General features: G+C 42.5%; 2 protein-coding genes across 2 annotated transcripts; both read left to right on the top strand.

Annotated features, from left to right (window-relative positions):
- Window positions 1-611: 611 nt before the first annotated feature.
- On the top strand, window positions 612-5,244 carry adprhl1 (ADP-ribosylhydrolase like 1). The gene is made up of 7 exons (XM_086194243.1): window positions 612-1,315; window positions 2,791-2,955; window positions 3,052-3,177; window positions 3,261-3,401; window positions 3,545-3,672; window positions 3,767-3,899; window positions 3,972-5,244. The coding sequence occupies exons 1-7, from the start codon at window positions 1,102-1,104 to the stop codon at window positions 4,139-4,141; spliced, it is 1,077 nt and encodes a 358-aa protein (XP_086050369.1). The 5' UTR covers window positions 612-1,101; the 3' UTR covers window positions 4,142-5,244.
- A 6,394-nt stretch (window positions 5,245-11,638) lies between these two features.
- On the top strand, window positions 11,639-19,882 carry grtp1a (growth hormone regulated TBC protein 1a). The gene is made up of 8 exons (XM_086180963.1): window positions 11,639-12,186; window positions 13,581-13,732; window positions 13,813-13,971; window positions 14,284-14,408; window positions 16,013-16,109; window positions 17,362-17,534; window positions 17,705-17,890; window positions 18,004-19,882. Exons 1-8 carry the CDS (start codon window positions 12,104-12,106, stop codon window positions 18,094-18,096), a joined length of 1,068 nt encoding a protein of 355 aa, XP_086037089.1. The 5' UTR covers window positions 11,639-12,103; the 3' UTR covers window positions 18,097-19,882.
- The last annotated feature ends 373 nt before the right edge of the window (window positions 19,883-20,255 follow it).

The raw sequence follows: 20,255 nt of genomic DNA, 5'->3' as shown, positions 1-20,255 counted from the left end.
TTATCAAATCCATTGCAGATAGAAGAAGTAGAGGTAGTAAGAATCTTTGGGCCAGAATAAGAGCGAGACCCTGGGATACAGTGTGTGATTGAGCGTGAATGTAAAAGGCCAGCTTGGTAACAGTTGTCTCTTATCAGGTTGCATTCCTGCTGCATTTCATCATCGTCATCATAAGCTCTTGTGATGCTTTGTCTCCCGTTACTCCGAGCATGTTTGGGGGCCACAATCTAAAGGAATGAAATGAGTGGTGGGAGGATGAAAGACACGTGAGTGTTGAAAAGTTGAAAGAAACAGATTTGGAAAGTTTGCAAGACTCAAAAGATTTTAAACAAAAATCCAGGCTTTAAGTCAAGATGAGGACTTCATAAACTGAAAAGGGTGGGTAAGTAGAGAAAAGATAATTAAACATATTCTGAATAAAGGACACTGAGCTTCAATAAATGAGGGTGCAGATAGATGGAGTGGGGGGCATCCGTTAGGATAATGAGCCATTCTTGCCCTCCTCCCATGGGGTGGGTGGGATATGAACAAGGTCCAGCACCAGCTGATAGGCTTGCTCTCCAGCCCAGCAGAGCATTAACATCTCTTACTGTGAGCGCCCAGCCCCCCATTACCACTCCACACCCAGCCATCAAGCTTTTAGGCTTTGGAGCCATGGGGATTGCCTTTTTTGGAGACACCTGATCGCAGCTGAACTCAACTGCCACCAAACATAAAGAAGCTGCGGCTGATAACCTGATTCTCTCGTGTGCGTGGCCACCCTTGACACTGGGGGTGAGTGCTTGTGTGCGGGGTGACTGATGGAGACCGGTTACAGACGTGAGTGTTAGAGCGTGCTGGCAGACTGGTTGCTCCACATGGAGAAGAGACATTCAACAACAGGATGACCATTCGAGATCCTAGCTGGTGTTTTCAGGATGTTCTGAGGCAAGATATTGTATTCATAGAGTTCTTTAAGGTCGTTGTGGAGACACACAACTGAAAAAGGGGATTTCAAAGTGGAAATTTTTTTGGGCTAAAACTCCCAAGGATCATATTCCAGAAGATCTTGTGGCCTGATAAATTGGTTTAGCCAGCCTGTCCTGATTATTGACCACCGTCATGGAGAAGTTCAAGGCTGGAATGGTCCTGGGTGGTGTTGGTGATGCTCTGGGATACAGAAAGGGCAGATGGGAAAGCTGCATATCAGGCAAGAAGATCCAGGAGGAACTGGCCTCTCTGGGCGGTCTGGGTGCCCTGAGACTGGACCCTGATAACTGGCCCCTAAGTGATGCAACGCTGATGCACATGACCACAGCAGAGGCCCTTGTAACAGGTAGGTTAAGTATTGATTTTGGGAAGAAACACCAAGATGGTTTATCTACAAACATTTATAACTGCTAATATTATTATACACTAAATTCATCTGTTTCTCCACAGCAGAAATATTTAACTAATTTTAATTCCAATGTTACATATCCTGTTTAATATAATTCTCTTCTCCAAAATCCCACACCAAGTGATAACATTATACTGGCCCAGTTGGGATTTTGAGTTTCTACATTTAGAAAGACCAGAATAGATTTTTCTCATCAATGGAAGCAGCTAATCGCTTACTGGCATAATATTTCTGAATGAAAGCATCCACTGACGTGCCATAATCCAGCCAGCCATCATTCATCAAAGGCAAACCTCAGTGGGAACCGTTATATGAATGCCCTCATGGAAATGTCATCTCAAGCCCCCACTGGGTGGCCAGGAGCAACCAGGACAGAAGAGTCCAAAATAGCATACTTTGGAAAAACTGATCCTCAGCTCTTGTTTGCTGAACAATAGTTGGACACTCATCCATAAACCACGGGTATCATATTTGGCAAAGCCAATGATGGCAGCCCAGCAAAATGGTGATGACATCCTTTGAGATTAGGTATCCCTATTTAGCCTCTTACACACTCACACGCACACACAAACACGCATTCACAGAATACACACAAAGCCACTAGACATAACCATCATACTAGAATTAATGCTGCTAGCACCTACAGGCCTTATTCGGGAGATGTTTTTACACAAAGTAGGATTTTTGGACCCTCAATTTAGTCGTACATGCAGGAATCAAAGCCATTTGATACTCCTTCTTCCTGACAACCTCTGTGCTCTTCTTCTGAATGGCAATCACCAAGGCTTGCCAAGACTTTAACATTAATAGAGATAAACAATCAAGTTCAGGTCTGAGGAATTATAAATATTCATCACAATTTGCTTCATGTCTTTAAGTCTAAATTGAGGGTTAAACGTATCAGATAATGTGTAAGGAGTTTCATGAAGGAGGTCTATTGTTTCCTTAATAATTGTCAGACCAGCAAGCTGTGCTTCAACCATATTGGTTCAAATGATATCATGTCAAATGATTTCATGTTTCTTAATTCTCTTTCCACACATTCAGTGAAGAATTGCACACTGAACAGATATTTCTCTTCTCCCTTACCCACTATGTAACAATATCTGTACCAAAGTTGAGTTGGGGTGGAGTGGAGATTCCTCTATCACTAAATTAGAAGTGGCGCTTCTTTGTCAACATTTGCACTCCCGTTCTTTCCCCCATAAACACAATTATAACAGAGCAGCATTGAGTTCTGCTCGTGGATCATAGGCCTCATGGTGTCTTACTCCGCAGGCATGCTGGTTCTAATCTGTGGTGAGGCAGGCTGATGCTAAACTTAGCCCGTTGCAGTACCACTTATTGCAGCTTGCATGCCAATCATGTGCATATATGTGTGTGTGTGTGCGTGTGTGTGTATGCATGTGCAGATTACTGGTGTCTGGAAGACCTGTACCGTGAGCTGGTGCGCCTCTACGTTGAAGCCATGGTGTCCCTCCAGGGCAGAGCCCCTGATCCCGCCACAGTAGAGGGCTGTGTCCACCTCAAACCTCACAACTTCCTGCTGGCCTGGCACACACCCTTCAATGAAAAAGGTCTTTGGAACTTAAGTTTTTCATTTGATCAGAAATGTGAAAGATCTGATCTTCACAACTGATGATAAATATGGATGTTTGCATGTGTCTGGCCAGGGTCTGGGTTTGGGGCAGCCACTAAGGCCATGTGTGTAGGTATGAAATACTGGCAACCTGAGAGACTAGACAACCTAGTGGAGGTCAGCATTGAGATCGGCAGAATGACCCACAACCATCCCACAGGTGACAATTACATTCTACTTGCAAGAATACCATGTCAGTCCATACTGAATCAGTGAGACTGAACTTGTCAACCCTGTTGTCAGGCTTCCTGGGCTCCCTGACTACGGCCCTGTTTGCATCCTATGCGATCCAAGAAAAACCTATTGTGACTTGGGGCCGTGAGCTCATGAAGGTCATCCCTCGTGCTGAAGAGTACTGCAGGAAGACTATACGGCATATGGCAGGTCAGACTGGGGTTCTGTTTGTGTGCAACAGGCAAAGTATTAGTTTTCTAATCTTGCTCCTGGGAAATCAGGACCATCAACAGACAAATGGATTTAATACAGCAGAGAATACTGATGTGTATAAGTGTGAATTTTTGCAACAGAGTATCAGGAAAGCTGGTTCTATTTTGAGGCCAAGTGGCAGTTTTACCTGGAAGAACGGGAGATAGAAATGGAGGGACAGAATAAACCTATTTTTGCTGATCGCTATGATGCTGAAGAGACGGACAAGGTATGTTCTGCCTCCCTGATGAAACAAGGAATAATGTTATTTCAGATTTTAACACATTCCTAACAGGAAGTATTCACTCTGTGTTCTTTACCAGATGTATAAGCGCTGGAGCTCAGAGGGATGTGCAGGCCGGAGGGGACACGATGCCCCCATGATAGCGTACGACGCCCTGCTGGTGGCAGGCAGTGACTGGGCTGAACTGTGCAGAAGAGGCATGTTTCATGGAGGTGAGAAGTGCTGCGTTCTGCTACTGTAGGCATGTTGTGACACTGACACTGAGGGTTGCTCTGTTATTTTAGGTGAGAGTGAAGCCACGGGTTTGATCGCCGGTTGTCTTTATGGCCTGATGCACGGCCTGAGCAAGGTGCCCTCAAGCCTTTACCAGGATCTGGACAAAAGAGAGCGGCTGGAGGAGCTGGGAGAGGCGCTTTACAAAGCAGCATCTGCAGAGAAGTGCATAGACAAGTAATCCTGATCTTCATTGGTCCATACCCCTACTGGCTATCTGAGGAACTGCACGAGTCAAACTGCTTTTCTCTTTCCCACACTGTCCTCTGGTCCTCCCCTCATCTTGAGTGGCATCCAATCATCTCCTCACTTCTCTCCCCCTCCCCCTTTATGACTCTGCTGTCCACAGATCTGTCATGAATATGAAGAGTAGCTCTCACTGTAAAGATGGGTGTGAGGAAGAAGAACAGGAAGTGAAAAAACAGTTTGGGGAAATAGTTTCAGCGTCTGATCTGTCTTCTCTATGTGGGATGACTTTAGGGCCCAAATGAAAAACTCCAATAACTGACAAAAATGTGGGGAAAGTAAACATTTTTGATACCTAAGATTATCTGAACCAGAAGATGATTTCCTTCACTGACCTTTTTCTGCCAAACTAACCTACATTAAAGAGCTACATACATTTATGCAGATCTTTCACTGTGGGTGTGTAACCAAGCCAAAATGATTTGAGAGTCAGTAGACTAAACATACCTGATTGCTTGCTATATAACGTAACGTAAGTTTATTTCTGCATGTGAGATTTCTTTAATGATTTCTGCATAACAATATTGAGTCCTAGAATACAAGAATTCTTATGTTTTCTCTATGTTTTTCCTTATTAAGTATAGATTGTCTAATCACAATAACGTGGTCAATATGAAATATCATTTATCGCATATGAAGTCCTTGTCTCTTTCTCTTGACTACATTTATTTTTATAGCCACATGTCTTTCTTGTTACCCAAAACCAGGATGCAATTCCCTGAACTAATCACCGAAACAAGTCAATGCTACTAGAACACTGTCATTCACTTTGCTGAAGACTCCCGATCCCTGGTATCTACTTCTGTTTTTTTTATATGTTATGGGGGTAATGAAGTCCTTTGGGTACAGTATGATCATTGGGAAATACCACATGCATTATTAATCAAATTATTTCAAATTGACAATTTTTTGTGTGTATTGTATGCAAAAATTGCATGAAATGTGAATAACACCCTTATATTGGCTTTTCTGTCTAAAAGTTGTGGAAGGTGAAGCAGAATTCCTGATCCTACAAAACAACATTGATCTTTGCAAATATCATCCACCTATTTCTTCATTTTCTATTAATTATTTACTTCTGTTCAAAGTGTAACTGTAGTTTCAAATGTATAATGAATAGTTTAAGTGGACATGTGTGAACTTTCAGTGACTTTCAATGTTGTTTGCAGCCATGAACAGTAAAAATGTTGAAGCTTTGGGAAACTCTGCCTTCTTTTGCATCAGTCACACCTGCATCTATCTAAGCATGTCTGCTCAACTGGACAAAACAATGGTAATTAAGTTTTGCATGTCCTTTACTCTCCATAGACCAGATTCTCAGAAACCCAGTATCTGCCCCGATGCCAGTATGTTGAGGAAGTTGGTAAGAGACCGCAACTGCCGTCCAGTGCTGCGAGGGATTTTTGAGAGTCTCCTACACTATCTAACACAGGACCTACCCAACCGGAAAACTAGGACCCGAGATTTGGAGGAGACGGCTTTTGATTCTGTAGCTGAAGGAAACATAAGATATAAAGGAATGAAGATGCAGGCTGCACTTGAGACCAGTCTCAAAACAGGTGGTCAGCTCAGCTCTCGACCAGTTGTAGAATCCCGGAAAAAATATTGGTGTGGCCAGCAAGAAGTGATACTGCCAAGAATGTGCAATGGAGATAAACAAGCTGATGACTTCATACCCCGTCGTCTTACCACATTCCAGCTCCTCCAATCCAAATTCACAAAATCCACACCCAAACCCCCCATCACCCGACAAAGGGAGGTAGGAAGTCTGTCTGGAAGAAGAGGAGTGGCAGGTAGTGACAGCGAACATGGTGATCATAAGAGGGACAGAAGAGAGAACCACCTGAAGAGAGGAAACAGCGTCAAGGATATTGTGGCCATGTTTGCAGCAGTGGAGCAGAAGGGACGGGGAGAGAACGCGAAGAAAGAGAAGGTAAAACCGAGACAGATTGGACGAGGGATCCTCCTGTCTTCCTTGATGGAGAAGTTTGAAAGCATGGCTACTATACGGACAGGAAATAACTTTAAATGTTCAAATGAAGGACCTCCAGGAGGAGTTGAGGCAACAAGTAGTAAAATACAGAAGGTAGTCTGTCATGATCGCAAACAAAACCAGCAGAAGATGAAAAATAAAAGTGTTGCAAAGCAGTTGAAAGGAAATCAAACCCCAGACAGGGAAGCCCAAAGACCAGAGCAGCAGGCAGAAATTTCTACAAAAGAAAATGTATATGAAACAAACAACTTAGAGCGACGAGAGGAGCTGCCACCAGATGAATGCCCAGAACAGAACATGCCAGGTCAAGCTGGTGCTGAGAGTGTGAGGTCAGGGGAATACACATGTGAGGAACGTCAGGGTATGATGTTAAAATATGGACGTCTTGAGATGCTCTGTGTAAACTGCGTCTCAGTGTGGTCTTTCCCAGAGCCGTGCAGGCTTCCTCTGCAGTACCACCCTCCAGTGAGGAGGCATGCAGCGGCCATGCTGCCACGCTCCTCCATCTGGACCTCAAGAGTAGATTCCTCTCCAAAACAATACTGGAAGAGACATGAACATGAGACCTTAGAAAACCTGGAGAAGATGGAAAGGCAGGCCAAAGATGAGGGACTGTCTATAGATACAGATCATGACCTCATGTATAACGGAGGAGTGGAAGACCTGAATACAGACGGAACAGTGACTATTCAAAGAAAGCTGCCTCAGTACATTATTCCACGTGTTTATAGATTTGATGCTCTGCAATATGCTGATCCGACTTATTCCTCCTCTCAATCACTGCCGCACTCAGAGACTCATTTGGCTGCAATACAGTCTGACTCAGCTGCCTCTAAGGCTGGTTTAAAGATTAATGGAAGTTGCAGAGACCCACATCCTCCTGAAATTAAGGTACAAAGTGCTGTAACAGAAAATAAAGAAGGCCGATTTCAGCATCAATATAGGAAGGAGGACGAAGAGGACACAACAGTGGATGTGAGACATGAAGGAGTTCCACAAGGTTTTAGCCTGTCTGAGGTTACTTCCAATACTACGCCAGTGATTAAAGACTTAAAGAGCCATGCAGTAGCATTACCTGATCAACTACATGTTGACAACAAAAAACAGAGACCAAAGTACACAACAATAAACTATGAAGATCCTTCAGTCAAACAAACATATAAACCCAAAGTCATTCGCTTCACTGACACCTTCACATTCTAGCTTGGTGAAGGGAATTCAAAACGATAGCCTGATGATTTTTTTTTAGGTCAATAACTAAAATATTTAGAAATACTCGATGATATATGAGCCAAATTAAACATACATGTACTGTATCTGCCCTGGGGTTGAGTGTTGAGCAGATGATACTACAGTTACATAGACCTGTCAGTGCTCTCTGGTGGATAACTGATGTAATGGCATCCCTGATTTTAATGGCCTCACAATATGGCCTTATTAAGGATCCATCCATCCATCCTTCCATTTTCTATACTGTTAATTTGTTAAGGGCCACGGGGTGGGGTTGGGGGAGCTGGAGCCTATCCCAGCTGACGTTGGTTGAGAGGCGGGGTTCACCCTGGATGGGTCACCAGTCCGCTGCGGGGCCATCAGGATCAATTAGGTGTTCAGTGTCTTGCTCAAGGATACTTGGACATGGTCACCAGGGGAAGCTAGGGTTGATCCAGCAACCCTTAGGTTGCCAGACAGCCACTCTATGTTAAATTTATGTTAAATTCTCCTTCGTTCTTGCTGTTGTAACAATGTAAATTTCCCCACTGTGGGAGAGTTAAAGGTTTAATTTATCTTATCTTATCTTATCTTATCTTTTCTCTACCTCTGAGCCATGCCGCCCACTGAATTAAAGATTCACCAGTTAATATACATGCATATATGGACTGATATGTCATACAGAAGCAACCACGCACTCATAAATATAGATAACGTTGTCAAAAATGTATTCTGTGTTTATTTATTACAATGTTACTTCAGTGTGTTTTGACAGGATTAAAGCATAAAGAGTGAAAAACCCTGACAGTCTAAATCAGCATCCAGTAATGTTGATAATCTCTAAATGACCTGCAGCTGTTGCACTGCCAGGAGCAAGAGCTTATCAGGGCTGAATTGTTGCATACTGCTGCGTAACTTCCTTATTGTTTTCGCTGTGTTTTTTGTTTTTCCTGTCCAGAATCTTCATGTGTATCTAAATTCACAAGAATAAATCTCTGTTGTTTCCTCAAAACCATTCTCAACTGTATCAGTGCCCTTAACAAATTGTGCCACCTAAAATAGCCCAACCATTCACACTTCTTAACAGGATAAGCCTGCAAGATTTTATGCTGGTCTGATGTTAAATAACATAAACAACAATCGCTTTATTCTTTTGGTGACACACACTGAAAGAATAAAGAAATTTATGCTAAATCCTTCCTGGATATTTTCACCTTTCTAGTGATTTCATACATGTACAGTACAGCCTCACAAATATATTACAATTTCTTGTGCTATTTTCCAAAAATTCAGTCTAATGTTGACAACCTCAGAAGAGACAAAGCCTTGTGCACTCGCTTTGATGTGTGATCTCTTTTATCTTTGATCCTTAGCGCACCCCCAGCCCCACACCACACACACACAACCTCTCCTGTAGTTGCATGAGCCCAGGGTGGAGAACCACTGGCTTTGAAGGTTCATCTACACAATGAGTCACTCAAAATAAAAGGAAAGAACAAACAAAAAGAATCAGTCCAACGCAGCTTGACCCAGAAAACTCATCTACAGGTGACTTGCTGACATCGGTGGCTACTGTCCCTCCCAGCTACAACTACATTTCTACCCACAGCCAACATCATCCATACAAATGATACACTGCAAATACATAATATCTCACTAAGCGTATTTTCTCTTCTTTCTAGTCAAAGTATCTTATGGCAATTACACAACAAACATACAAGAATTAAGCACTGAATACAATGAGAAAATGACTTTATATCAGTGACATTACTGCATCAGTTCATGCAATGTGATGTAGTTTTACTTGATAAGGAATGCAAATTTGCTTGTGACAACTAACTAATTAGAAAACAATTGTTGTTACATATCTTGAAATAAGAGGAATTGTATATTAGCCAGTCCCTTATTCATAACAATATGAAGAAGAAACTACATAAACAAAGAAAGATACAACACTGGGTTGCATTTATTCATTGCAGCTTGTCTGTACTATGATGGTTGACAATTCATGTTCTCAGTTCTATTGATTACTGCAATGTAGCAGACTTGTATGTGAGGAATAAACTGAATAATCTTTGATATCATTTAGATACAGAACGGCTGTACGACGTGGTGAGCAACATGATCATATAGATAAACTGTCGATGAATCAAACCTGTTTTTTGTTCAATATCAATCGATCACTGACAAGAAAAAAACAACAACACAGTTCCCTCTCCTGCAGTTACGTAAGAGACCTGATTTTCCTCAATTAAGAGTGACAACACATGAAACCCACTTCAGGCATTAATTGTTCCATCCATCCATCCATCCATCCATCCATCCATCCATCCATCCATCCATCCATCCATTTTCTTCCGCTTATTCCTGTTAAGGCTCACGGGGGCTGGATCCTATCCCAGTGGCTTTCAGGTGAGAGGCAGGGTTCACTCTGGACAGGTCACCAGTCCATCGCAGGACCAACACATAGAGACAGACAACCATTCACACTCACAGTCACACCTACGGTCAATTTAGAGTATCAATCAGCCTCGTCCCCTCTTGATGTCTTTGGACTGTGGGAGGAAGCTGGAGTACCAGAGAGAACCCACACAGGAACAGGGAGAACATGGAGACTCACACAGAAAGATCCTGTGATGGAGCCGGGACTTGAGCCTGGAACCTTCTTGCTGTGAGGCCACAGTGCTGACCACTGCACCACCATGCTGCCGCATTAATTGTTTTCTTTTCTAAATACAGATTTTACTTCACCACCCACAACAGCGTGAAGAGTGCTCATCACACACTTAAGGAGCTGGAGGGTTTCTGAAAAGGGTGTAGAGATGTTTGCCCAGACCAGATGATGTCAGGCAGTAGAATTTCATCCTATTCACAGATCTAGCTGCCTATAGGCAGGATCAAATGATGCAGATTAAATGACTCTGATCATGAGTCTGCATGTGGGCTTGTACTCTGGCATTTTCACAAGAGGATAAAAGATCAAGGTCAACGTGATCCATCATGTGCCAATTCTAAGGCTCAGGCATTTCTAGTGAGACCTATCGTGGCATGTGGATGTGAGGCTGAAAAAATATTACATTTATTTTTTGAGGAACTTCACGTGGGTAAGATTAGATTAACATCAGGAAGTTGAAATTGTGTATGAGTTGTTATTTGCGTGTTTTTTTTATTGTAAGTCATCACAGTTCTATCTCTGCATGGCTAACCTCTCCTTTCAACGGTGGTGGTGGTGGTGGTGGTGGGGGGGTGGGGGGTGGGGGGGTTAAAACATAAAGAAGCACTGAAATAACCATGATAACAACTGTCACAGCTGCCCCAGACTCACTCATTGATACAAACATTAGATTTAACCTGATGCTGCAGTTTATTAAATATAAAATTAAGGCTTTTACATGTGAAATAATAAGTTTTTCTCCTCTTCAGGCACATCATTGAGAAGAAAAAAAAAAGTTAAATATATGCCAATACTGATAATATGTAAAATCACAACTATCGACACGGATAATATGCTGATGATCTCTAAAAGAAATCTGACTAAATGGCAAATTTTTCCCTTTGAAATGATGCAACATAAACATCTGCTATATTTCCAATGAGACCCAGAGGGACGGGGACAAGAAACATTGGGTCTCGTCTCTTTTCACAACCTCAAATTCGACAACCTCCCCCGAGCTTTAGCGACGAAAAGACCCTGAAGTGTCACTCATCATCATATTAAAATATATGTTAATGCACCAAAACAATGTGTGGGAGATCTCAGGTAAACAACTGACATCATCTACCTGTGCTACGTGGCTTCAGAGTCTCCTGGAGAGGGCGTGGTTACGCTCTATTTATGCTGCGTTTGAGTGTTATAGGAGATACAACAGCAGTTGCGGGAAAATGCTACAACAATGACGTAGTAACAAATTATAAGAAATAAAGTAGCCCATATGGCGATGGTCTTGTACATGGTGACAATTTGATTTGATAATTCGGATATAATGGGCGAAATAGCGTTTAATTTTAGCGAAGTTTCCCTTTAGAAATGCCCTTTTCGGAATAGTATCCTGTAAAATCTTCGATTTTTCGGTGCAATCAACACTTGAATGAATCTTTAAGCATTATCAAGCAGTTATGGTGGAACAGTAATAACTATATGTCAGGTTTTTGTGGTAACAATTTGTGTTTTCGGATTTTACTGCAAACATTGAAAGCATCATTAAGTCTGATTGACGTATGTGTCCCGGGACAAACCCGAAATCCTCCATGGACTACTCCTGGCCGAAGACCTGCTCACTGCGGATCTCTCCTTGTCTTACACAGGGCTGCATTCATTCCGGGGTCGCTATTTAACTATCGGACCGAATGTAGTCGCAGTCCGGGAGGTTAGGGGGGCCAGCAGCAGGTGCATGTACATGTGCATGGCGATAACACGGTAGTCCTGTCTCCATATGGCTTGAACACTGGCGGTCCGTCTTATGTCGGGCACTCTTAGTGGTTTAAAGTTAACGTGAGCAAAGGCTCCTACTACTAAACTACTAAATAGCTCTATGAGCCATTCGCAAACATGGATAAAGTGAAGTCATTGTTAACCTAACTGTGATTTAAAGGTATTTAATGCATTTTTTGGACAAAACAAACTAAAACAAAACGGTGAGTACATGGTGAGACTCTAGCACTGGTTTGCGGACTTTCACTGACACTGGAGCGGACATGGAGAAGAAGAAGAAGAAGAAGAAGGCGACCCAGGAGCGGAGCCGCTCCACCGACGGCACGGCGAAAGACAGAGTGGACAGGTAAGGGAGTTAACCCTCAACTCCACTCAATAAAACGTGTTTTTAACAAGTTAGAGAAAACAATAAGTCCTTAAGCTTGTTGTTATGTTGTTATAATGTCACATTACTCGAATGAAGTAGCACAAGCTACAGGTAACTCTACAAAACCCGCGGTGGTTGCGAAATTTCAATGTTATGGTTGAGCAAAAATATCGCGATGACTTCTGGAAAGCGTTCACATGTGTTTCCATACTACTGAAGTTGCAGTTTGTGTTCCTGTCAGAAGACGGTGAAGATGGTGTCAGAGCTGACAAGTATTCATGTAATGTCCAGCTGGGTTTGAGCGCCCAACATTCACACATCAAGCCAGTTACACAATTACAGAGATTTCATGCTTTTATAGATGGAGGCTCAGTGTGATGATGTGTCTATTCTGATAATGATGTACAAACTAGGGAAAACGTCTCTTGTTAATAAACAGTACAATTAAGTACAACCACAAGCTATGACCACCAAAATAAAAACAAATCCCCGCAGCCTTCAGTGTCGGCCAAGGCATGATAGAACCTGTTGTATTATATTACATTCTTGTCACCTGGCAAGTCACTGTATGTTTTGGACACTGATTTAAGTTTGTACAGTTTAATCATTTAAAAAAAAAAATTGTTAACACGGTAGCATGCGTGAAAGTGATTGGATTAGAGGAAGGCTGCTTCGCTGTTCAAACTGCATCTTAGAATCACGATCACAAACGCCTCGCTAATATAGTCAGCTTGTAGCCTGGTGTGTGTTTTTGCTACAAGACCGCTCTCTGATGAGGACCGTTTACATGAAGCCTTTACTTTGACCTTTATTCATCAAGCCACAGTAGTCAAATACTGGACCACAGCGAGGAGGTTCTTGTTGTGCTTGCACATGTTCAAAATAGATGTGCTACCACATTGCTGAGCGTGAGGTGCATCGCTTCATCAGAGGTCTCTTCAGTCTTGTGAAAGGGTTAAGCTGGAGGAAGATTATCATGTTACCTAAGCATCTTAAAAGCACTGTTTTGAGCCACCGACACTCGCCATCCCATAGTAACATGGGTTGTACATGAAACAATGGGTCACGGTTGAGCAGAGGAATCAAAGTGCACAAACAAATGCCAACAAGTTTTTGTTTTATCTTTGGAAGGTAAAAGTTGGTATTTAATCTTCAACTAAAACTAGAAAAGTGTTTCCTGGAGGAAATGAAATGTCATTGCTAAGCTACAAACTGTTGATGGAGTGAGGAGAATGAGAATGTTAAAAAGTAGAACAAGCAGAAGGGAGCTCAGTTTAGCCTGGCTTCAGGAGATGTCACACATACTAACCATTCATTTGCAATGTAAAAAAGGCAAATATTGAAATATTTCTAATGTCATGCTTCTGGTCCAGTGTGGATCCATATGGCTTTAAGCATCCAGGCGACTTTGACTACGAGTCATACGAGGAGCTGATGTCAGAGTATCTAGCTGTGCTCACCAGACGATCCATCAAGTGGTCCAAACTACTGAAGGGTAAAAGCCGAGTGCAGAAGAATGTGAAATGTGAGTGTGGAAACTGCATTCACGAGTGTTGTGAGCAGTTAAACAAGGTCATATACTTGAACGTTTTCCCTTGATTCCAGTAAAGCGTTATGTACGTAAGGGGGTCCCTAATGAGCACCGCGCTCTCATCTGGATGGCGACAAGTGGGGCCCAAGACCAGCTAGAGAAGAACTCTGGGTACTACCAGTCCCTGCTCGGAGCCCAGCATGACCCCAAACTGGTGGAGACCATCTGCACAGGTCAGACTGGGAGGCTTTCCAGCGTGAACACTGCTTGGATGTGTTGTTTATGGTACTGATGATGACATGATTGACTTTGAGTAATTGATCCAGAAACAGACGAATGACGCCGGAACACTTCAACCTGGTGTTAACCACAGAACTTATTCAGTTTGACCAACTTTGAGAGGAGGGAACTGGACTTTGAATGAGGCTGATTTATTTCTGGGTTTTAGGACTCATTCCTGCCTGTGCACTTAAGTACACACAAAAACGCAGCACAGATGTGACAAGTTTATCTCTTTCTTTTTTCTTTCTTTTTTTTTTGTCAAGATTTACACAGGACATTTCCAGATAACGTCCATTTCTGCAAGACTTCCAGCTCCTGTCTGCAGAAACCTCTGTACAATGTGCTGCTGGCTTACGGTCACCACAATCCAACTGTGGGTTACTGCCAGGTAAAACTACTGAGGATGCTTAATTCCTTCATTGTATCCACGCATAATACTGCAATAAGTCTTGGAACAGCTGCATTTTTCTGGTTAACATTGGAGTTAATGTCGCTCAGTGTCCTCGCGTTTGTTTCTTTCTGCCGCTCCACCTCTCATGCCTGCAGCTCAAAGTCCTCTGCTCACAGTGGAAACTAATTCTTGCTGACTTGGACCAGTTGATTGGTTGAAGCTGTTGTGCTTTCACCTGCTGGCTCCAGGAAAACCTGCCTTGTGATTGTGATTGTGTTGTGGTCTTGAGCCTGACGAACTTCTTCCCGTCGTGAGCTTCCTCCTGTTTCTAAGAGCGCTGCAGGGGGAAACTGTCCTCAAAGACACCTTGGCTCTCTTTGCTATTCTTGTTAGAGCTCCAAAAGTCTGTCAACCTTTAATGGATTGCTTTTTATCTTACTGTTATGATTCAGCATGCAGTCCTTGCACTAAACTCTGAAGTATATCTTAGTGCAGTCCCTTCAGAGTTTTTAACAACACTGCTGTCATTCAGACAGACAGCTTGTAATTCATCACATAAAGTTAAAAGTTTTCCAGTCTTCATTACTTAGCAGAAAAAAACCTTTTAACCCTGTTGGTCCCTGAAAAGTATATTCATCCATCCATCCATTTTCTTCCGCTTATCAGCTTTCAGGCGAGAGGCGGGGTTCACCCTGGACAGGTCACCAGTCCATCACAGGGCCAACACATAGAGACAGACAACCATTGGCTCTCACAGTCACACCTACAGTCAATTTAGAGTATTAATCAGCCTCGTCCCCTCTTGATGTCTTTGGACTGTGGGAGGAAGCTGGAGTACCAGAGAGAACCCACACAGGAACAGGGAGAACATGGAGACTTACACAGAAAGATCCTGTGATGGAGCCGGGGCTCAAACCTGGAACCTTCTTGCTGTGATGCGACAGAAATATTTATCAGTTTTTTTAGTAATGTACCTTTTTTTTTTTTTTTTTTTTGCTTATGTGAAACAGAAATGTTTTTAGTTGGACTCACATTTGACTGAACTTGAGAACTGACTGTCAGTTAGAACAGACCAGTGTTTACTCCTTATTTCGTGTCCAACACACATCCCTCCTCTACTTCACAGCCAGTGGAAGCATGCAGCAAGGTCTCTGTGTACTAAGTTGGTGTCAAGGCAGCATCATATCTGCCCTGATGTTTTAAGCAGTGATATTGTATTGATGTAAAGATGCTAAGTAGGAATCTCTGTAAGTTGTTCAGGTGCATGCAACAGTTATGTCAGGTTTTTAACCTCGCTGTCTGTCTGTTTGACAGAGAACTTTCCCGTTGGGGCCATAATTTGCATTTAAAAAAAGTCATATTTTGACACTATGATGTAGCAATTGAATGTGACTAAGGCTGTGAAACAATTGTGGTACTTTTAAGGGTTGTTTTCTTAAAGCAGCGTCAAGTATGGGTACCCATTTAAAACCTGATGCAGGCAACAATGCGGTATTAATAATGTGAAATTTAAAGCAGGTCTTGGAAAAATATTTAACCTGGCTAAAGATTATTGAGGAGCTAAAGAATGAACCTCAAATCTCTCTCCTGCTTGTCCTCAGGGGATGAACTTCATAGCTGGATATCTACTCATCATCACCAGAGATGAAGAGAAATCCTTCTGGCTGATGGATGCACTCCTTGGTAGAATCTTACCAGGTCTGTATGCATTTAAATATTTGCCACCATTTTGGTTTTATGACAGGTGTTTTTGTGTGTGTGTGTGTGTGTGTGTGACTGACTGAGTTCATGTGTGTGTTTTCTTGATGTCCTTTTGCCCTGAGCTAAGAATAACCCAACTAGTCACATGGGCTTTATCCATTCTCGCAGTATAAAATCTACAGGATGTTTGCATTTGTATCTTGAAGAAAAAGATATGAAAGTATAAATTATTCCAGGAAAAATGTTACAAAAAGCTGCCAAAGATATGTAGGCTGATGATTTTGTATGAAGCCTCATTTTGGAAAAGTGTCATAGCAGCAGCTATAACAGATCTTGAGAATATTGCCTCTTATTTACCTTTACTCACATGCTCACACACCAGAGACACTCGGGTTAATAGCTGTGTGTTAGCAGGCTACTAGTTGGTCAAGGCAATGATGGGACTGAAGCATTCTGCTGTACTACAGGTTACATACTACAGACATAAATACAGTCACCCACAAGTGACATTTAGGTGTTGCACTTATCAGTGACAAAATGCTGCTGCACACTTGAGCAAAATGTCAGGATCCAAAAGTTTTCTCATTCTGGCTGCGATTGGCAATGTCTGTATCTGCCACTTTCATCACTCTAAGACTCAGTGTTTTTGGTTTAGCAGCTTATAAAAAGTTGTGGGCTCTGTGGGTGTATCCTTCCACACAGCAACATTTGGGCTTTTTCCCCAGTTTGTAGCTAAGTGATGGAACTGACAACAACCTTCGTGGAGTCTAAAGTCACTAAAGACAGATGAACTGTTTGCTCCTCTGTTGTGGGCAGGACCTCTGAATTCTGTCTCTTATGGATTTAAACCAAACTGTAAAAGAAAAAAAATCATTAAATTTGCATTTGGACCACAATATTTTTGGATCCCCAAGGAATACAGATTGAAATTAGCTTGTGTGGCTCATCTGCTATGCCCTCAGGTGTCAGTGACAGCGAAACACGCTCACAACCATGTTTATTTGTTATTTAGTCATTTCAGCTTGTTCCATTTTTACGGGGGATGTTTTTCTTCTCTTTTTAATGTACCAAACAAATCAAACAGAGCCATGACAAAGAACACAATACAGTCCCAACAGGGAGCCTGCTGCAACCTTGCACCCCCTACTCCCTGCTCTTTTGTATTAAACACACATCTAAAGTTGAACTCAGTAAGGTTCTGTCGTAAGTGTATAACCTGCTGTTGGGGGGGGGGGGGTTGTGACTCCAGATTACTACAGTCCAGCTATGCTCGGATTAAAGACAGACCAGGAGGTGCTGGGGGAGCTGGTGAAGGCTAAAGCCCCCAGAGTGTGGCAGACAATGGTGGACCACAATGTCATGTGGACCCTGGTGGTGTCCCGATGGTTTATCTGTCTCTACATAGACGTCCTGCCAGTAGAGGTGAGTGCAGCGTGTTTTAGAACTACAACACAGCAAAGATATTCCGATTTGAGATTTTTTTCATTTATGAAATGATACAGTGTTTCAACTGTCAGTTGGTGTAGCAGTTCAGTATATTTAATTTAGTGGTGCCGTATGAAGGAACCCATGTGTTGACTGTTTTGTTACAGACTGTTCTACGGATTTGGGACTGCCTTTTCTATGAGGGCTCAAAAATCCTGTTCCGTGTTGCTCTGACACTGATCCACCACAACCAGGCTCTCATTCACCAAGCTCAGTCACTGCCAGATGTCTGCCAGATCTTCAAGCAGATCACCCATGGACCATTTGTGGATGAATGCCACGCTTTCATGCAGGTGAATAAAGACATATCCGGTAAAACGGAGGAGAGATGGAGTCTTCAAGGTAAAAATCCCTTGTAATTTGCTTTCTTTAATCTGTTAATCCTTGCGTTTGTTGTCTTTCCTAGAAAATCTTCACTGAACCAGGAAGTCTGTCCAATTCCACCCTGAGTAAGCACCGGGCGACCTGTCGATCACGCGTCGTTGCAGAAGAGTCCTGACCCAGTTGACTTCCTGTTGCTTAAACACAGTACACATTCCTGTGGAACCAAAGACCTTGTTTGTATCTTTTCATAATGACCACGATGTGTAGTTACTGTCTTCACATATAGAGATAACAATGCAGCCTAATTATAAATCGCTAAGAGCTGATGATTCCAGCTGTCATGTAGTTTGGACCAGATTTTCTTGTTTAATCAGGACTGAAGCACTTTACTCCAGAAACACAGAAGAGACGAGAACAGGCAGCAAATGGATGGTGGATATGTTTTGTACTCCATAAACACAGCCTAGCCTAACCAGTCAACTGTGTTTCATATTGTATTTATAAAATGTGTTGTTTATCATAACATTATTAATTAATATTGTGGGTAAATGTAAAATTGCCTACTTAAACAGTAAAGAAAAGGCTGCTTTAGCATTGATATTTTGTCCAGTCTGCTCTGTGTCTGTTTTTCATGGCCCATTAAACTGATATCAGATATGTTGCACGAGTCAAAAATAATCTTGGCATCGATCTCAGCTCCGAGTATTCTGTGTAATGTGCTGCTGGTTGATCTACTCGGGGTCAACATTAATGTAAACTGACACAAAACATAACATGAAGGTTCTAAATATGCCAAGAAATCAAGGCAGGACTTTTAAGCTTTTTATTATTGTCTTTCAGGAAGATGCACAATAGAAAAACAGATCAAACTGCTTTCTATGACAAAAGATCAAATCACTACAAGTCAATTTATCTGTGCTTGAGGGAGCAGCTGGATGATGGCAGGAATATATTGTAGGCGCTGTGGTCTGCTAAATGCAGGCTTTTACCTTGACTTTTTTATGGTAATCAAGTCACATGGTGTTGGTATAAGTAATAAAGACGTAATCTGAAGTGGTTTTGGGATGGACAGAGGAGGTGAGGGGGCAGCCTTTTTTGATTGGATTACTGCAAGTTATGAACATAGTAGATGTAAGTCACTGTCAGTGATTGTAATTGTGAGTGGTCATCACTGATCCTGGAGCTGAAGCCTCAGCCAAAGAACCCCACCCTTGTTACAGATTAAAGCAAAGACTGAGACCACGGGGCAACAGTAGACACAAGCCAGGGGTAAGGGGTGGGACAGACAGCCTGCTCAGACCCAAAGCAAGGATTCACCCAGGAATATGGATGGATGTCCATCCTGTGTATGAGACATCCAAGCAGTCAGTCTGTGAGGATGGACTGCTTCTGGAAGCAAGCAGCAAGGGATCAGTTGTCCTCTACTCAGGGCATGACGATGCGTATATACATGGCTTGGCTCTTAAAGGGAACCTGTACCAACACCAGTACCACATAGACTTGTCACTCAGTGTTCAAAGAGGAACACAACCAGGTCATCAGTGAGATGATGGGTGGACATTTTAGGAATCAGTGAATGGGAGGAGTCATCTGGAAAGTTCTCCCTGTTATGGTACACAGTGAGGCTGTGGCACGATCAGACACTGGATCGGGTCATTATATCGCGATGCTTTATTGCAATAAAGGGACAAGTTCAAGAGCTACTGTCAGACAAAGACATCATCTGTTGGTGCAGGGTGTGAGTTGAAGATTGGACCCTCAAAGACCCCATCACTGAAGGGGATCAAATGAACCCTTTTACTGGATCTCCTCAAGGAACAACATTTGTCAGATCAATCCTTGCCTCCATTTCAGAGCACAAAAAATGGATGAGGAACAACATGATTCTTTTCAGTTGAATCAGTCCTCAACAGTGGACCCATCACTGATGAATCCACAGATCCAATGACCTGGAAGCATTGACGCCTTCTCTCTCAGGACCAAACCGTGTTCACCACCTGGTCTGAGTCAGAGGGAGGACGTCCAATGAATGTCTTGATTAAAGGTTGTCAAACTTCAAGAGTGAGGTTCTAGACCTGCTCTACTTGGACATTATCATAAAATAACTTTTGTTGTGACTTGGTGCTATAAAAATAAAACTGACGTGATTGTTTTTTTTTTTTTGAAAAGGTGGACACAAGAGTGACAGAAATGGACAAAGATCAAGTGCAAGACTGGAGACTTTGTCCTGGATTAGAAATACATCACAGCATGTGTTCTGCTACCTGTCTGTATTTCCAACTACAACTGTATACAATAATGATTCAGGGCAGGAATGAAGGTGCTTAGTCTAGG

This window comes from Aulostomus chinensis, chromosome 2 (genome assembly GCF_037954235.1).
Source record: "Aulostomus chinensis isolate RoL2024-O1b breed Wild chromosome 2, RoL_Achi_v1.0, whole genome shotgun sequence".
Taxonomy (NCBI): domain Eukaryota; kingdom Metazoa; phylum Chordata; class Actinopteri; order Syngnathiformes; family Aulostomidae; genus Aulostomus; species Aulostomus chinensis.
The sequence above is the reverse complement of the archived record's forward strand: the minus strand, read 5'-3'. Positions and strand labels throughout refer to the sequence as shown.

What these genes read in the sequence shown, in the direction of transcription:
- adprhl1 (XM_086194243.1), top strand. Translation starts at nt 1,102, where the DNA reads ATGGAGAAGTTCAAGGCTGGAATGGTCCTGGGTGGTGTTGGTGATGCT. An exon ending in CACACCCTTCAATGAAAAAG is followed by an intron (nt 2,956 to 3,051) that starts GTCTTTGGAACT and finishes GTGTCTGGCCAG; the next exon opens with GGTCTGGGTTTGGGGCAGCC. An exon ending in GACTATACGGCATATGGCAG is followed by an intron (nt 3,402 to 3,544) that starts GTCAGACTGGGG and finishes TTTTTGCAACAG; the next exon opens with AGTATCAGGAAAGCTGGTTC.
- grtp1a (XM_086180963.1), top strand. Translation starts at nt 12,104, where the DNA reads ATGGAGAAGAAGAAGAAGAAGAAGAAGGCGACCCAGGAGCGGAGCCGC. An exon ending in GGTGGAGACCATCTGCACAG is followed by an intron (nt 13,972 to 14,283) that starts GTCAGACTGGGA and finishes TTTTTTGTCAAG; the next exon opens with ATTTACACAGGACATTTCCA. An exon ending in AATGCCACGCTTTCATGCAG is followed by an intron (nt 17,891 to 18,003) that starts GTGAATAAAGAC and finishes TGTCTTTCCTAG; the next exon opens with AAAATCTTCACTGAACCAGG.